Here is an 18280-nt window from a genome sequence, read left to right as displayed (position 1 = left end):
GCAAATGAAAAATTCCCTTAAGCCATAGGTGCATAATGAAACTGGTACTTTTGACAGCTTCCCTAAGAACAGGGAGAAACAACAAGACTATCAAGTTTGTTGAGCCTTAGTAGAGAGTTCCCAGGTTGTCTAGTCTCAGGAAGATACCTGTGAGGTTTTGGAGTTACTAACATGAAGCAGCAATGCAGATATGAGAGTATACTTTAGAATAAAGCTTAATAAATAGGGATGTTAGGAAGTGGATGCCCATAGCAGAGAAAATTTGACCACACAACACAGTCCTTTCCAAACTATGTTCCTGTGTCAGAGTATTTATAGTTATCCAATACTAAAATTACATTTTCAAAGCTGATATATTATGCTTATCAATTTATGATAGCATCAAGCATAACTTTAGTATTAGCAATATTATTACTTCTTTCTGCATTAAAAAGTCCCACAAGTTTTTCCATAAATTCTGGACACTTGGATAAACAGGATGTATAAACCTTCCTGTAATAATGCAATTTCCAGCTATTTGTTTCCCATAATTAAGACAATATGGTTTTGTATTATTTTATGAGTAGTCTAAGAGGAAATGGAACACAAACTCTTCCCTTTGTTTCCATTCAACCATGCAGTTTTGGGAAAGGATTATCTCCATATTCTTTTTATCATTTCCAAAGGGGTTGGCTAATGCACTTTGGCTAACACTCGTTCTGCAAACAGCTCTAAGAAAATGCATTTAGCTTACTTGGACACATGGTGAACTCATTTTAATATATGTTTCTTTTATTTTGGCACTTTATCATCAAATTCAGCTCATAGCAATTACAGACTATTATGGAACTGTGGCCAACACTGGCTCCTTAAGTGAGTCTGCACAGGTCACATGTTGGAGCCTTCTGCATTCCCAAATAAAATATTGTTATTAGACAGTACTCGAAATGAAAAACCCTCGGCCTAGAGTTGGCAATGAATTTTACATTCAAGAATGCCAGAAGCAATTAAAAAGAAATTGAGCTCCATTTGCAGTCATTGGCAGCTCTCCAGCAGCATGCTTGAAATCTTACTAGTAAGGGTGGCCACTATTTGTTCACCATTAAGGACCCCAAGTGTCACAGTGCTGATCAGACCTTCCTTACAGACACTTGCCAGACGTGTATGGTTTTCAGCAGCTGGACCTAAGTCTGGGTAGGGTACAGTGCTGTCTCCTGCTTTGGCATCTCTGACATTTTCCTGGACATGGCTTACCATCAGTCCTCCATTGCACCTCATGTTTCAGTGACCCTGAGTTCCCAAAATTACAACAGACTTCCAAAACACTTTGGAAAGTATCATTTAGCACCCCCTTTTTGCAGTCCCAACCTTAACAATTCACAGTTTAACATCCTTGGGATCTACAGTGTACACAATGCTGTGCAAAGAATTCATTAGATATACCCTAATCTTAGACAGCATAAATTATATACAGTTCTAAACAAAAGAGCAAACACCCAAATATAAACCCTTTCCTCTAAACTGACTCTCCTATAGGATTCACTCTTGGTCTCTTGAGAGTGTGCAATATCTACATCTCCACTTTCTCTTTGCAAATACAGTTTTCATAGGATAATGAATTTCTTTCTCCTTCAACTTCCTCGTCGTTAGTTTTCTTTGACTAGTTTTCAATATTCCCCTAGTCAAAAAAGGGAAAACAAAATCCAACAAAAATGCAACTACTTTCTTTGAGAACATTAGCTCTTTACTCCTTCTGGCCTCAAGGCTCACCAGTCTTTTCAAACTGTTGCCCTGTTATCTGTGTCCTTTTGTTCTTCTTTTGGGGGCCTTTGTGATTTCAGTAGAAAAACTGCGTTTTCTATGCTTTGGCCCAACTCGATGTCCTTAAACACTTTCAATTGAATGGAAACTGTAGCTAATGACATTCTGTTCTCCATAGTCTGAAAGGGTTGTTAAGATGTAACTCTTTCCCTCTCTATCATATTTTATCCTCATTGATAATATATGGTTAATTCTACATTTGCAAAGTAATTCCATGATTTGAGCAATCTACTTGTAACTTAACACAAAGAAAGGTTCTTCTGTCAAGTTGCTATGATAAGCTATTATTAAAAAGTGGAGAGGATTATTTTTTATGGATAGCTGAAAGGCACCAGCAGAATAACTAGCAATGATGGTGCATTATCATTACAAGAATAATTCATTAAAAAGGCAGTAGGATAAAAATAGGATTGTTATCTTTCAGTGAAATGAAAAGCATCCCATTTCAGAAAACTAACGTATTTTTAAAACTAACGTATTTTTAATGTAAAATTATTTTCATTTAATGCTCAATATAAATTAAAAAAATAATAATAATTTTGGAGTGTTTGCACCTCATTTCTGAAGCCACACACAAAAAGAACTAAATCTATGAGCAAGTACTTGCCTTTGTTATAACCCTTTCTACTTCTCCAAACATGCAAGCAAAGGCTCACAGCATAACCTGAAGATCAACAGATTTCATTTTGGACAAATACACTTCATCAGAGTAGAGTCTTGCAAACATGTGGGAGGTTTTTTTCTTTTGTATAATGGGTGCTTCAGCTCAGACATATCTGTGGGCTGCAACTCCTTCAGTGCAGCACTGAACAACAGGCATTCTTTAAAATAGTTCCAAGGCTACTACAGACACAGTAGTTTGAAAGCAACACTTTCCTGTCAAGAATCAAAAAGTGACCAATGCAGATCTGTAAATTTTGAGATTGCATTCCCCGATGAAATGCTCTCCCAACTCCCTAATTAATAAACTACACCATTTTCATTTCCTAGATTGATGAAAAGAATCTTTGCTGCAGATCTAACCTTGAAGTGACAAAGGCGTGGATAATTAGTTCTGCAGCCAAAATGAGTGGACACAAATTGTACTTGGAGTGTATGCTGTGAAAGAAAAGTCACATAAATACTGCAGCATCCAGCAGCAGACGAGGATACAAAATTGTTCACAGATGAAGAAAGAACACTAGAAGTAAAGAGCAGATGTGTCCTCTCCAATGAAACAGCAAGGACAATAGTCATAGCTTAACAGAGGCTTCCTCTAACTTACAGACTTTGAGTGCAGCTGTGTCTGCAATGAATGCCAGCTAGCTAATAGCCACCTCTGTCCCCTTGCCTTGTCCCAGAGGACTAACAGGCATGAAGGAGCAAAAGAACAGGGAATGTGATAGCCAATGTCTTCTCATTAATCCCTGCGGAGGCCATTAGCAGAGGAGGAACTTCCAAAACAGCACATGGAAGAGCCCTCAGCAGTTCAAGCTGCTTAAGCTAATTTATCACACTAATTAAGTACAGGTGTTCAGTTGTATTTTATCTTAATTGTTTACAGAACTGGAATCTTCTTCTACAGAGACAGCTCTCAGAGAGAATCTGATTGGGTTTTAGTCTAACTCGAGGCTATTAAATAGGCACCTTTTAGTTATGTGTTTTGGCAAACTTGGCTCTATTTTCCTGTGTGTGAATATCGGTATTACCGATGGTCATTATATCCAGTGTCAGAGTCACAGCATGTAACTCACACGCTCTGTTAGCACTGGAGTTATGCCAAGGCCCACCGGAGTGGAGCCCTAACCATTCAGGTGGGTGGCTAACACCACTTGCTGTGAACAGAGACAAAAGAGAAGTAGTTACTCCCTGGCAACCCTTATGACTTCTTACAGCTGAATTCAAATACAGAACAAGGTAGATTCAAAGTTAATCTGGAAAGGCAGAATTACACTTCTTGGAAAGAATAATTTGTAACTGATTACGTTTACAAAGTTACTTAAATGATCTTGTCCATGACAAATTTCAAACTGTAGACTAACTCACTACCCCATATTGATGACATCTCTGTAAATTCTGAAATGACATTCAATTTGCATTGAAGTCGCAGGAGGTATCTGTAAAGACTAATCAAATATCAGCAACTAGCAAAAGCAATATATCAGGTAAACAGAAATTCTGTTCTTGTGTAGTTATTTCTTAAGGCTAAATACTTAAGTCTTCGTAAACCTGCAATGTCCATTGATCACAGACTTAAATAAGCATAAGTATTTAAGGGGTGGGAACATTTTTGCCCTCCGGGAAACATTAACACGGTCAAGACACAAGCCAGCCTCATTTATTTAAACTTGGTTTCAAATGTACTTTAAGGCTTAGCAATAGAAAAGAAAATAGGATTTCACAGTATTTGAAAAATGGTAGTTCTAAGAAAGCTTATATAATTAGGAACATTTTGTGATATGTTTATATAACTTGACTGCATATTGATATGTCCCAATATTTTTATTACTTTACAGCAGTACAAATTTAGTCTTTATGGTCAATGACACACTCACCTCCCCAATGCTCATCACACACTGTGAACAAGGTGGTTTTATTGGCTAATCCTGGGAACGCACTGCTGCACTCCATAACAATAGCCTGAGGAATCATTATGATGCAGGACACAATCCAGATAATTATAATGCTGTTCCTTGCTCGTTTGGCTGTGCTTTTAAACATCAAAGGGTGACAAATTGCATACCATCGATCCAAAGCAATGCAGCTGAGTGTTAGTACAGACACAGAGACTGAAACTGTCTAAAGAAAAGGAAATATTATGTAAATGTAAATGTCATTTTTTCAGAGCTTTAAAAATTATTTATTGTAAGTTTTTCCCAGAGTTCTAAAAATTATTTATATTTTCAACATAGTTAGGTCTTTATCTGCAATTATTAAATAGAATTTGTTCCCAGAAAAAGTCTTCTTTTAAAATCACTTCATACAGAATTACAACCGATATCCTTATCTCCTGTAGTCCCAGTAGAAACAGGACAATTCACAGTTTAGGGTGCTACCCAAACTGAGTAGGTGTGGCAGGGTCAGATTCTGAAAGAGCAAATTTATGCAACTTAGAATTTGCACAAATTTATCCGAAAAAGTACTTTGAAAACATTAGACAACTAATTAGATCTTTTTTTTTTCTCTGTAGAACAATTATATTTGTTTGTTTTCAATGTTGTATTTGGACACCAGTACCATCATTTTGCCTTTTCAGTTTTCACAGGAACAATGGAAATTTGAGGTCTCATAAAAAAACCAAAAAAACTAACAACGATTAGCTTAAGGCAGATTAAGTCATTTTACCTTCTATTCAGTATAGGAAATAGCCTATCACTTTGGTTTTACTCTTTTATTCTGTATACTAGGTGATCATTTCAGTTACTCTTCAGATTTTCTTCCACCAGAACAGAGGCTTTGAAAAAAAATTTCTGATTTGGATTGTATTGAGTAGGGGACATACGTGCTGCAGAACTGTTGCCTTTGACAATGTGGCTCTTCAGCCCTACAGGTATCTACTGGAAATATAAACTGTGCTGAAGGCACAGAGCTGATCACCTGCATACATTCAGAGTTCTGCTTAATTCTTTTGATTTATAATGACTGAAAGGCCAAGCAGTTGTCATTCTAGTATGCCCAGCCAGTTCATCCAACCAGGTGTTCTTGGAAAAGGTATTTCTCAATCATTCTGATGCAAATGTTCTCATAATTAAGTCCACTGGTAAATGAGTGGTGGCAATTATTGCTTAAGGCAGGCAATCTGATTGGTTCCCAGTGAACCTGGGTACTTTGATTATTACTAAAGAACACACAGTATGTCACTAAACACATATGAAAGCCCAGACTCTCTTCAGAAGCTTGGATTCTCTGTCCTGGACACTTGTGTAGCTGCTTAGGCTCACATGCACCTAGAGAATAAATGACTGCAACTCTATTTACAGACATTTTTATTGCTTTAAGTCCCTTCTGAATTATTAAGAAAGATCACAAAAAGTGAAGAGCATCAGACAAATGTTCCAGAAAGTGTATTGCCCAAGTCTAACAAGCACATGGATCAAGAACAATGTTTATTAAGCATAAACATTTTCACAAGTGGAATAGTCCTTTAATCCTCAGCATGTACCCTGAAATATCTATTTCAGTAGCTGGGATAGACTTCCGTAAGATTAGCACTATTAGGAAGATACTATTGTTCTTTCTCTTTTTCATAACATGGGTAATGTGTACACAAACACAGTAAAATAATACCTGTAAGTAGGGAATCACTTTGCAGAGGGGCTGCCCAAAGAACCATGTTTCTGTGATGTCCACTACTAAAGTTGCTGGAAGACAAGTAATTGTGACCAGAATGTCAGCCAGAGAAAGATTCACTATGAAATAGTTGGTAACTGTCCGCATGTGATGATTCTTCCACACTGCAATGCAAACTGAATTTGGAAAGACAAGTTACTGAAATGGAAATGACTTAGGAAATGCTTCAACAGGAAAACACACAGCTTTGCAGAATTAAGGAAATGCTCATGTCCTTTGTTTAGCACAGAATATTTGAATATGTAGTTCAGTGTATGAACCATGTGTTTTCTTTTAGAGTGGGAACAAGAGGGTACGTGTAGAGAGAATCTTAGTACACAAAGAATAGTTCTCCATAGACCATAGCATGGGAAATAATCTGATATGTAAAGCAGCTTACTCTCCTGATAGTTTACCTTCACTAACTATTCACATAACTTTCTTCATGTCTAGTTTAATCCATTGGCTCTAGTCTATGGCAATACACATCTACATTTGTAAAAGGTTACCTTTTTCGTATGATAGCATCATGCTTATTTCAAATTGCTACCACACGTGTTCTTGTAAACCGTACCAAGACAACAACATTTTATAAAATATTTTGCTGTGCATAAAGTATCTATTGCATCTGCAGAGATTCTGTAACAGTTGTCTGGGTAACTGTGGTTTGAAGTAAGTAAATAAAAGTAATATTTGCAGTATTAAGTGCTACGCGTTTTAAAGGTAGTATATTTTTAATGGTGATTACTATGATCAAAAGCAGGATTTAGCAGACGCTTTACAAGATCAGCCTTTAAAGTTTGTTTTGTATCTTTTCATTTCCCTCTTTCAATTTGAAAGGCTTTTAGAAATGAGGCAAATCAGTCCTTTAAGATGGTTGCACTAAATTTATAAGCTAATACATTAAAAATGCCAAAATTGAGTCTGAGAAACTAGCCTAAAAATAAGGGGTTTACTAACTTTGGAAGTAAAACCCTGAGAGATTGTAGCAATAAATAGCTTTTGAATGTTTTAGATTCAGCCACCAAAAGCTCTTTAAAAACTGATGCACAAAATTTTCCAGAAACACCACCATACTTTTTGTAAGAAAACAGTACAAATCACTGTACATCAAAGGTTCTTCTCCTGTAAACAATAACTCATCCATCATGCAAATCTGGATGAGGAATCAAAGTCCCCTTAATCTGTCAGGATATAGCACTATACTTAATTTAGACACATTAAACAGATCACAGAATGCTGAAGAATAGAGTTAGAAAGGTCCTCAAGAGGTTGTCCAAATCTAAAATGGAATCAGCTAGAGTTAAGCCATTCTGTTATTAAACTAGTGAAAGCAGCTGGAAAAAAAACACACAGACTTTAAGGCACATAAGCTCTTGAGATCAGATGCTTCTTTAGATCGTAAGAAGGATGGTGTGCTGAAAGCTTGTGCCCATCTTCCAGCTGCATCAGTCGATCTAATAAAATATATTACTTCATTCCACAATTCTTGTCTCGTTTAAGTCTTTAGACCAACACAACCGCAGAAAGACTACCACTAAGCCATCACTGGCAAGTTTACATTCTAAAGTCTGTTACATTTGAAGATATCATGCCTCTCTTAAATGTGCTGCAGTTTAACTCTCTTCCCTGTTAAAAAAAGAAAAATCTTCTAATGTCTAATCTACTTCTCTTTTGCTGCTATTTATATCACTGTTTTTCCTGCACACACACAGGAATGAAGAGGTTTTTTCCGTGCAGCAACGTTTCACATATGTAAAGATTGGTGTTACACCTTTCCTCAGTTTTCTTTTCAGACTGTACAACTTCAGAACTCTTTTATCTTTTACTCCCAGTCATTTGTAGAACCTCTGCAACCATCCCTGTTGCTGTTCTCAGGACACTCTTCAGGCTGGATTGCGTCTTTGTGGTCAGAATGCTGTGACCAAAATCAGCGGGATATTCATACAAGACCTTACTAGAGCTTTAGCATAAGCTGAAATTATAGCACTTCTTCATGACGGCTATGTTTAGACATTTAGGGGTAATCTAGGCCAGGACGTAATTAAGAAAGAGGGAAAGGCTAGGTGGCCTTCAGTTCCTCTAAGAGGAGGTGATTTTATCAACTACCTTTTTAGGATATAGGCTGCCAAGTTTCATCTATAACCCCTGCTGTGCCACAACAGATGCTCTTCATAACTTTTAATGTGTTGCAGATATGGTTCCAGATTCTATACCTCATATAAATTTAATATTTGTTATATATCCATCATGCTTTTCTAAATGCAAGTTAAAACCCCTCTGCAAAACTCTTTGCTGTTCCTGTACTGGTTTTGGAGGAAATCTCCCACAGTATCCATTTCTTCTATTGTTTTCTTCCTGAATATAGAAATTCAAGTTCTCTTAGCTGTGGCTGCAGATATCTGAAAGGCAAGGCTTATAAATCAAAAGCTTAAAGGAAACATCATATTAACTGTATTTTCTTCCCATTTGGATGATTTAAGTTACCTAATAAGGTAATTATTTCTATAGAATTGCATGATAATTACAACACAACTATCCAGAGCTTTATTACTCTCACTTGGTGCATGGGATTACTACAGTTAAAACTCTGACAACGCAGAGGCAGCACTTAACAGGGAAAATAACACACTGGCGCCCCTCTGGTGTGTTGTTCACAGTTGGAAATGCAATGCTGGGGAAAAAAAACCTGTAAACACCATTTTGCTTTCAATAATTGTAATACTTGACACTAAAAATTTGAAGATTTTGCCATTTACTTATGGTTTGTTCTTTGTCTTGAGTGCAATTCATATTCAAAGTATGGTCCTGTCTTATACTTAGGCTAAAGCTGATATTAAGTGGGAATGTTTTTCTGTACTTTTATCAATAGGCAAAGTTAAATAAAATGTTGTTTTAAAAGTTCAGGGTTTAGCTACTTTGTTATCATGCTATGGTTTCAACAGTCCCACATTCTACACGATTTGGACAACTGCATTGTTTTCAGCCAAGGATATCAGTGCCTAAAGGTGCAAGGTTTAAGTAGATATGTACGCTCTTTGACAAGGACTATTCTTATTCCTGTGCTGACCTGTCCGGGGAAACATAAATATTATTTCTGGTAAAACAAATCCATTAAGTTAACAAATGTGAGGTCAATCTCATTGGCAGCAAACTGTATCAGAAATGAATTCATAGCATTTTGCATGTTGTGTTCAAAGCTTTCTATAAGTATGAGCAAATGAAACCTCATGATACCCCAGAGAGCTAAGAAAGTATTATCATTTCCATCTTTGACACAAAGAAAGTGAAGTGCAGAACAGAAGTTGCTAAAGGCCACACAGTAAATCAGACACAGAATAAGAAACTTGGACTCCTAATTCCCAGCTCTACACTAAGGCTTCCAGATCACACTGGCTTAACACAGATGGAATTTAGATGAACTCTGGTACCTCTATTCCTTAGAGAAATGTAAAAGACTATGCCCCTTGCTACTCAGAGAGTAACAATATGCAGGAAAACCAAGGTACAGAAAGTAGCTTTAAATTCCTTTGAATTCTAATCTATGGGGCAAGAGGCACCAGAAAGGTGGAAAAAATAATAATTTACAAGCATAGATAGGCAAGATAATTTGTTACTTTAAATTTCTCTGTTTATGCTTATGTGTTTTGCCTTTTGACCTCATCTGTTCCTTGCAGCATAGCCCATTTTCCCTTCTTTGTAAGGCACACAGCACAAGGGCATCTTAATTAGCACATACTATCATAATCAAGTATCCCAGAAACTTATTCCATAAATGTATACAAAAAACGAGTTTGTGTAAAAAAGCTTTTCAAGAGAAAGTATTTTGAAAAGCAGTCAGCTTTCTCCCCTGCTCATTGCCCTCTGCTGGGTGCAGTGGTGTTTTCAGTCTGCACAAGCATTGGTAATGTTTTCTTCCAGTGCAACGCTAAACTGAGCTGTGAGAATTTGCTTCAAGTTATTTGAATAGGGCAGAATGTTATAAATGACAGGAAGTTAGTTCAATGTATTCTTTTCAGACTCGATTTCTTTCTGATTCTACTACAGTACGAGGTTATTCAGTAGTCTTAGACAATAGCTTAATTGATATACCAGTGATCTAGCAGATCGAGAAAGACGCTCTAGCCTGTGTTCAAAAATTATTGTCTTACAGGCATGCAAAATAGTTTGACTATGCCACTGAATATAATATAACTAGTTAAGTCTCAAAACGCAAGAATTTTGTATACTTTCCACTCTTTCTCCTTGCGAATACATTTTCACCTCCGGCAGTTCTATAGAGAAGTGGAGGCACTCAACTCCCGTATAAATCCTAAAGAAACATCCTAGAGAAAGGAAGCTACATGGAGTGGGAAATGCCATCTGCCTACCCAGAGCAAAAGAGCAGAGCTGTGGCTTTCCACTCAGCTTGGAAAAGAGAAGAAAGAATGAGAAAGGTAGTAAAGATTCCTAACCGGGAGTGTGTTTTACCAAAAAATCATAAAATAGATAATGCCAGCATCAGCCTTCCTAAAAAACCTGCGAGACAACACAGAGTTAACAGGATACCAGTTTAGTAAGGGCACAATGTAGTGCACCAAACTGGGTTCTTCAGACCTCCATCGAAAATCTATGAAATAGCAAAAATAACTCTGAATAAAACCTGTTTAACATTATATGCAAATCTTTAATGCAAATTTTGATGTTCCCAGCTATAAATGAGAATGAGGAAGAAAGTGGAGAAAATGGTATTAACAAAGGCATTGAAGAAAAGAGAATCAAAATTAAACAAAACAAAAAAAAAAAGGTGGGACAGAAATGTAACCCAAGATGTGCTCTTACTGTGCAGTTTTCCTGGCTGCCAGAACTCTACTGGAACCCAATTACCTGCCCAGTGTATTTTATTATTTTCCCTATTTTTGCTTTTATTTTATAAAACCACTCAAAGTTACAGTTAATAATTGCAAATGAAAACATGCAGGCCCGCTTTCACAAAAAGCAGCTATTTTTCTAACGGTTATTGAGTAATCCGACTCTCACAACTCCTTCATCTCACCCCTGGTGCTTGCATTTTCTTCCGCCAGAATCGAGAAGAGCTTCAAGCAAAACGATAGTTGTTCCAAGCTCTGCCACACAGCGTCAGTGGAGGCTCGGAAACCAGCTTGAATTGCCAGGCTGACTGCTCGGGAAAACTCCCGGAGACTTTCCCCAAGCCAGGACAGGTCTGCGATTATGAAGCCTGTTTCAGAGCCCATCCTCCAAAAGTTCACCATCTCCCACCCCCAAAAAAGGCCCCCAGGCAACCCTCAGCAAGGAATAAACGTAACAAACCCAAATCAAAGGTAAGATTTAAGACAGGTGCTTACTAAAGGCTATCAAGAAAGCTTCATATACCTCATTATATTCCTGAAGACAAAACCCCCCTTCTTTTATAGGACAATATAGCGAGTTTGGTGCTTTTCATGTACAAATATAATCCCTGTTGGCTTAGTGTCCTGAGGCATTTTAATTAGAGGCTGTAATGGCATTTATTCAATTAGCATAGCTCATTGTATCTCAAGCTGAATGGGAAAACAATACAAAGGCTCCAGCTGGTACAAAATGCAGCTGGCTGCCTCCTGGAAGATTTATGCTGTCTTGAGCATATTAAACATTGTGCTGCAATCCTTCTGCTGGTGGGCTGCTGGTTCAGCTGGCAATTTGTTTTCTATATGTCAACCCTAAATCATTTCCCTAACACTCCAGAAGTCTTGTCAATCTCGTATTCAATGGGTTATCTTCTAGTGTAACTTCTTGGCCAAAATTGAAACATCATTTCCATAACCAGCAATACCTGAGATTTATTTATATAAATGAATGACTCTACCTCTTATCTCATTTCTGGTGAACAATAAATCCCAGGTGGATGTAAACAAAGAATTATCATTTTTCATACTAAACTTCAATGATTTTATTTTGCTTTGGTATCACACTTGATGGACTAAAATATCATAATATGTCCAACCAGCAGTCATTTGGAAGAGATGTAGTGACTATAAGCACGGGTCATCAACATTTCCAAACGCATGAGGCAGAAAGGTTCTAAAGAGCTCTCTACTCCTTTGCAATATCTTACAATCAGTGATAAAAAGAGGTGTTAAACAGATTTGAGTTACAGATTACTTATTCTCTACCTCCTACCCCCACAAAAAAAATTGTTTCCACCTGGCAATTAATTGGTTCTCCATATGACATTTTCCCCCCTTGTTCTTTTGTGGTGATGACATTACCTACTGCAAATGAAGGTCTGGGTGGTGGGGTGGTGAGATACACAACCCTGTTGAAAGAAAGGCTGAGTAGATAGGCTACCAAATGGGATCCTGGAGAGCTAGACTCCCTGCGGAAAGACTGAATCAATGCATACTGTTGGAAGGAAAAATGCTGTCATTGAAACTACTTTCATTATGAACGATTCCCAATTGAGGATTCTTCTGCTTTAACTTAGGAGTTTGAAAATTCAGTGCCTAAGAGTAAGCTTATTTGTTTTAGGAAGGCTTTCCATAAGTCTTTCAATAACTTTATTGATGATCTTGATTAAGGCATGAGAAGCACTTTAACTAAATTGCAGAGGAAATTTAATTAGGGTTTTTTGAATCCAGCAGCGACAACAAAAGGTCTAAAACAAAGTGATCCCTTCTGTCAATAGGAAGATGGTATCTGCTTCCTAGGCTGTCCATCTCTTACTATTAAGCTGTAGACCTACCTGTTACTTCATTTTTTACAAACTAATCTTATCTGAAAAAAAAATGGAGTTCAACGTAAGACCAGGTTTATGTTGAAAAAGTAATAGAAAGAATGACAGAAAGAAAAGACACTTTTAATACAATGCTTATTATAAAGAAAATACTGAAAAAAATCCTGCAGCTGGTAACAATGCCCAGCAGATAAGAATTGTCCTTGAATAGCGATGCAACAGCTGCAAAGATGGACAATATTCTGCACTGCACACACAAACAAATTACATAGCCTGCCAGTGAGGTGATAAGCTCCTCATCAACAGGACACAGTAGGCATGTCAACAGATTTGAAGAAAATCACAGAAGCATGACAAAAGGAGCAGGTAGTTAGGTCATGCTCCCTATGTAGCACACATAAAAAAGTATGTATGTGTAGGTTCACTTTTTTCTAGTAAAACTCTAGGAAAAATACTGAAACTGTAAGAAATACAGCTGAATGATATTGAGCATATGAAATCTTAAAGTATTTTGTTGAATATCCAGATTCATTGAAATGTCCTAATGGAGAACTGTCTCTCATAAATGACAATGAGAGTCTACATAAAAAAAAACCCAGATAGCAACTAGTTTGCTTTCAGCAATGTATTTTCTGTTATGTTTTCTAGCTACCAAGTGCTGTATTGTACTCAGGCTTTTAAAAGGACATATGAGATGGGGGTTGGGGGTTATTCATGTTCTCCAGCCCACTTCTACATTTTATGTACTGCCTTATTATTATGGCACTAGAGAAGAATACAAGAACTAAATTCTGCTTGCTGGAAGCTTATTTCTACAAATCACAACGGGAATAATAGCACAACCATCCAATTGGCATAAGATTAATTTACTAACTCTGTCACATGATGTAATCTTAGGCAATTAAGAATCTAACGGCAATAGGAGTTACTACCAGATGATCAGCTATGCTTTAAAAACAGACTGCCCAAAATGCCTGGTGTGGTCAGCTCTGGAGGAAGTAAAAGGTAGCATCACACAGTTTTCTTGAGGTAACTGTACTGACTAACACAGACAGATTTGTTTTAAATTGTCCCACCACAGACACACACACAAATCATTACAGGTATTAACTGGCAACCCCGGTTATGTCTGCAGAGCTGGCCATACTGAATGACCAGGTATTTCATAATCATGTTCAATATCCTTATTTTTTCTATAAAAAACCCTACAAAATCCTTACACACACGTCATGTTAGAGATGGAAGGACCATAAATACAGATGTCACACTGCACATGACACTACAGTAAAGATTTCACACTTCACTAGGACTCCATTTAAACCTGTGTGACTCATTAAAATCAAAGTGTGTTTCACAGCTGAAATGCTGTGCAACTTTGAAACAATATGCTTCAAAAAGCATCTGTCAGTCAGTGTAAAATGAAGGTACATTAGGAAAAATCTTTCCATGTCCATGTCTGTTTCTAATGTAGATGTAAGAATGCCTTTTCTTTAGGCTATACAAAGAAAATACAATTTACTATGCTAGTGAGATGCTATAGCAAATATCTTGCATAGCATACAACTTCTGAATCCATATAATGAATCTACATTGCCGATATAAAATTCCCCAAATTTGGCTAAAATCCTTGCAGTCTTACTGTGCTGAGAATCAGGAGACAGAGCACAGTTCTTTAGGGCTGAGTGTGCCCCCAGGCTCTGCAGCTTCTGTCCCCTGCCCAGGGTCTAGCTGCTGGCACTGGAGGCCAGCTCTGGTATGGGGCAGCATGTAAGCTGGAATCAGGCTGCTGGGAATAGAGCTTTTGGAGAAAGATGAGAGACACCTCTTTTTGGGGTCACCTCTGCCTGGGAGCTGCATTTAAGCTCAGGCTCTCACACTTAGCTCAAGCAAAGGCCAAGCTGCAAGTATGCATATGCCTTGCTGATACTGATTGTAATCCTCACTCACTGACTTGATTTTCTGACTTAATCTCAGACCTGCTTCACCGCTATGGACTTGTCTGGCAATTGCTGGGAGGTGACTGAACCCTGGTAAACATCACCAGACCTACCATGCTCTCAGGGACTGTGGGACTGTGTTGGTGAGTACAATGCCTTGTCAATCTTGCTGCTGCCCTCAGCTCCTGGCTCTCCTTCCCCTGGGGAACAGTCCATTCTAGCTCTTCTCTGACAAATTCCACTTGTGAGACGTATAGTAAGCAAATCAGCTGCTAATGTCAAAAAGAAAAAAAAAAAAAAAAGGTTTCACTTAACATGCAACACAGATAATAAACAACACTTTAGAAACAAAGAAGCATTCTAAAACCTTCCAATTTTTGGAAAGATAGTGAATTAAAGCAAGAAGTGACAACAGCTTTCATTTTATTTGGTAATACCCCAAAGACTGAAGAGTACTTCGCTGACCTAAGGGAAAGAAGTGTTAGTCTCTGCTCAGCTATTGGTGGACAGGGCTTTATTGTTTTTAGTGGTCTTGGAGTTGTGCAGCTGCTGAATAGCTCTGCTGAGTTACTTTCCTTCTTCCATAGATAGATGATTCTTTCCAAATACTACTCATGATGCAAAATTAATACTAGGCAGTATATCCTGCCACCATCAAGGATGCACCTGTTTTGGGTCTAAATAGCAGAGCTGGTCTTCAGAACTATCAGTCTAACAGCTTTGATAATGTATAAAATTAAATGGGATAACTTCTTTAAAAGTTTCACGTTTAGGAGTACATCTTGAAAGTAAAATGAAACAAAACCAAAACCAGCAACAGTAAAGTTTGCTATTTGCTCCTAGATAATATATCAAATACATACTGGTGTGCTTTCCCTTGCCCCCCACCCCCACCCCATAACATTCTGCATTGCAAGGGAATTCTGACTAACTGATGACAGTACTTCTGCAGGAGCTGCCTAATAGTCAGCCTTTAAGTCAAAGTTTATGATAGATCAGATGAGAGATATTTTATCAGCAGTGCTATCAACAGAAGAAAGGAAGAAAACTGGATGGCAGAGGAGTCCTAAATTCTTAGTTTCCAAAATGCACATGTAGTATCAGAAGTAGGAAAAATAACACGATCACAACTAGTTACAAATTAAACAAGAGTATGAGACTCCATATGGAAAGGAATATATTTTTTCTCTTTCAATACTTTTTAATGGGTTTTGACCCCTCAGACCAAGCACTTTTCCACTTGTTCAGATTCCAGTCCTCCTCCTTTACCATCAAATGAGCTCACAGCAGAACTATTATCCTTTGGAATGATGTTAGAATACAAGTAGCCAAACTGCTGATTATTTTACTCTGACTGAAAAAAATACTATCCAAGGATGCTCTTTTTTGTTCAACTATAAGGGCAGCCTCCAGGCAGATGCAACTGTCCTTTCTTTTAGAAGAACTCAAATGGAAGTCAACAGAATTTGTATTAGCATTCATGACATCAAACTTCTCTTGCAGCTCACCTTCCGTCTTGGGCATTGCCCTTTTTCAGATTTGGGTTCAACAGGACCACACGATTTACACTGGGCAGAATTGCTTTTTGACATAAGGAATGGTAAAGGAAAGTAGAGCTGTCCCCTCTCTGGACTCTCTGGTCAGAAAGCATATAAAGTGGAACTAGTTACACATCTGGAGATAAGAATGTAGAAAGAAGAGGGCATAATTTCAAATCAGCTTCAGTTTTAATGCTTTTCTGCTTTCTATGTCTCTCACAAGGATGTGCGTGACTCTTGCCAGTAATCTCCATATTATGGAAGCACTAATGTACTTCAGTTGATACTTGATTTCTTATATAAATCGAGCTCATACATTCTATATCTTAGGTAGATGAAATTCATAAATATTGTTTAATTTCCTATGTGGTATCTTTTTAAAAATGATAAAGCCACTCTTGTTATTATTCATCCAACAGATAATGGTGGTTCTCATGCTGATATTACAACATTAAAGCCCTTTCAGTGCCAGATTCCCCGAGTAATCTGGATATAAATGTGATTCAATGAAACATGCCTCATCTATGGCAATCAGATAGGATTCATGATGATGATGGCATGATTTAAGAGAATACATGACTCCTCATCCGATTCTACCAACACATGCATCTACGGCTAGACCTCAGTATTCACCAGGCACCTTTAAAATGATAATAAAGCAGCATTTGAGACAGTTGCCTATTGATAGGCATTCACCAGAACTCTGGAGTTAGAACTATACACAAACCTTTTATTTTCCAGCCCTAAAAAAATGAAACTACAATAAGTAAAAATCAAATGATGCTGTTGAGCTCTATGAGTCAGGCTTTGAACTCTTTGAGGAAAGGACCACAGTTAGGTTTTGTACAGATCTCAGCATGACGAGCAGTTACTATAAAATAGAGAATAAATAGTAGAGCTATCCTGAAAGGAGTAACTCTGTATCAATTAAATTTGGTTTCATTCTGAGTTGGAAAGAAAAGCAAGTGTCACCAAGTTGCATGAGTAAAGAAAGTTTCTAAAATATCTCACTGATGTCCTGCATGGTTTCTTAGCCTTGGAAGCCAGCAGTGCTGAGGACTTTCAAGCTGGGTGCTGGCAGGTTGTGTGTTCTAAGTATCTCAGCTCCTGCCAGCTCTGGGGAGGGATGCCAAGAGGCCCAGGAGCCCAGCGGTGGGACAGCAGAAGCCTGCTTGTTCTGCCTTCAGTCTTTGATCCAACCAAATGATCTCTGCTGTACATTTTGATTTTGATGAACACGTTTCCTGAAGGAAACCATTTCATTAGGAAAGTTCTGACCCATGCAAATGAATAACTTAAATGAGGACTATTCCCATTCTTTACCTGTATAAATAGAGTTAAATGTATGTAGTTGTACATTACTTATTAATCCCTTGTGGTCTTATGCCAGTTATTAATTGCTGCAACTGATTACTGTGGAATGATGAAGTCAGTAACCAGATACCTCTGTACATCCTAAAAATATCTTTCCTTCTTTATCTAGTTTTCTATTTTCAATCAATGTTCTCAATGCAAAGTTTTCAGATAAAGTCAAACACAGTCAACATACATTCTCCATTAAGAAGCCCTGTTTTGCACTAGGTGTGCAAAGTTGCAAGAGTTTCGTTGCTCTGCAGGGGTAAAGAAATCTTGTGGTGCAAAACAGAGAGTCCTTACACTCAGCACCTATACTGCTTCTAGTGATAAATAGCAACTTGAGTGCAGAACAAAACCTGACAAAGCATACTGATGTTATCACCCAGATTTCAGATTCTCTGATTGTTCATGTAAATATGTCCTAAAAATGTCTTAAACCCTGTTTCTTCTCAGTGACTTGCACTGGCATCTCTAGTGACCAGCTAATGTGGGCACACATGAGAGTCATTGACATGGAGCACTCAAATGCAATAATGAAACTTCCATTCAAATGCAGAGGCTTGCTAATGGTTTTCATTTTGACTGGTTTGTGCAGCAGCTCGGACAGTGTGTGTCAACTCTGCTAATTA

The 18280-nt window shown here is 37.7% G+C and overlaps 1 protein-coding gene across 1 annotated transcript in view; it reads right to left on the bottom strand.

The window, feature by feature from the left end:
* The window catches only part of HCRTR2 (hypocretin receptor 2), a 34843-nt gene that overhangs the window by 13157 nt on the left and 3406 nt on the right, over positions 1-18280 (bottom strand). The window contains exons 2-3 of the mRNA XM_027787850.2: positions 6067-6245; positions 4335-4578 (exon numbers count right to left, since the gene is read on the bottom strand). Coding sequence (XP_027643651.2) covers positions 4335-4578; positions 6067-6245 — 423 coding nt within the window. The remainder of the gene's footprint in view (positions 1-4334; positions 4579-6066; positions 6246-18280) is intronic.

Source organism: Falco peregrinus, chromosome 7 (genome assembly GCF_023634155.1).
Source record: "Falco peregrinus isolate bFalPer1 chromosome 7, bFalPer1.pri, whole genome shotgun sequence".
In the NCBI taxonomy this organism is placed as follows: Eukaryota; Metazoa; Chordata; class Aves; order Falconiformes; family Falconidae; genus Falco; species Falco peregrinus.
This window is presented reverse-complemented; position numbering and strand designations above follow the sequence as displayed.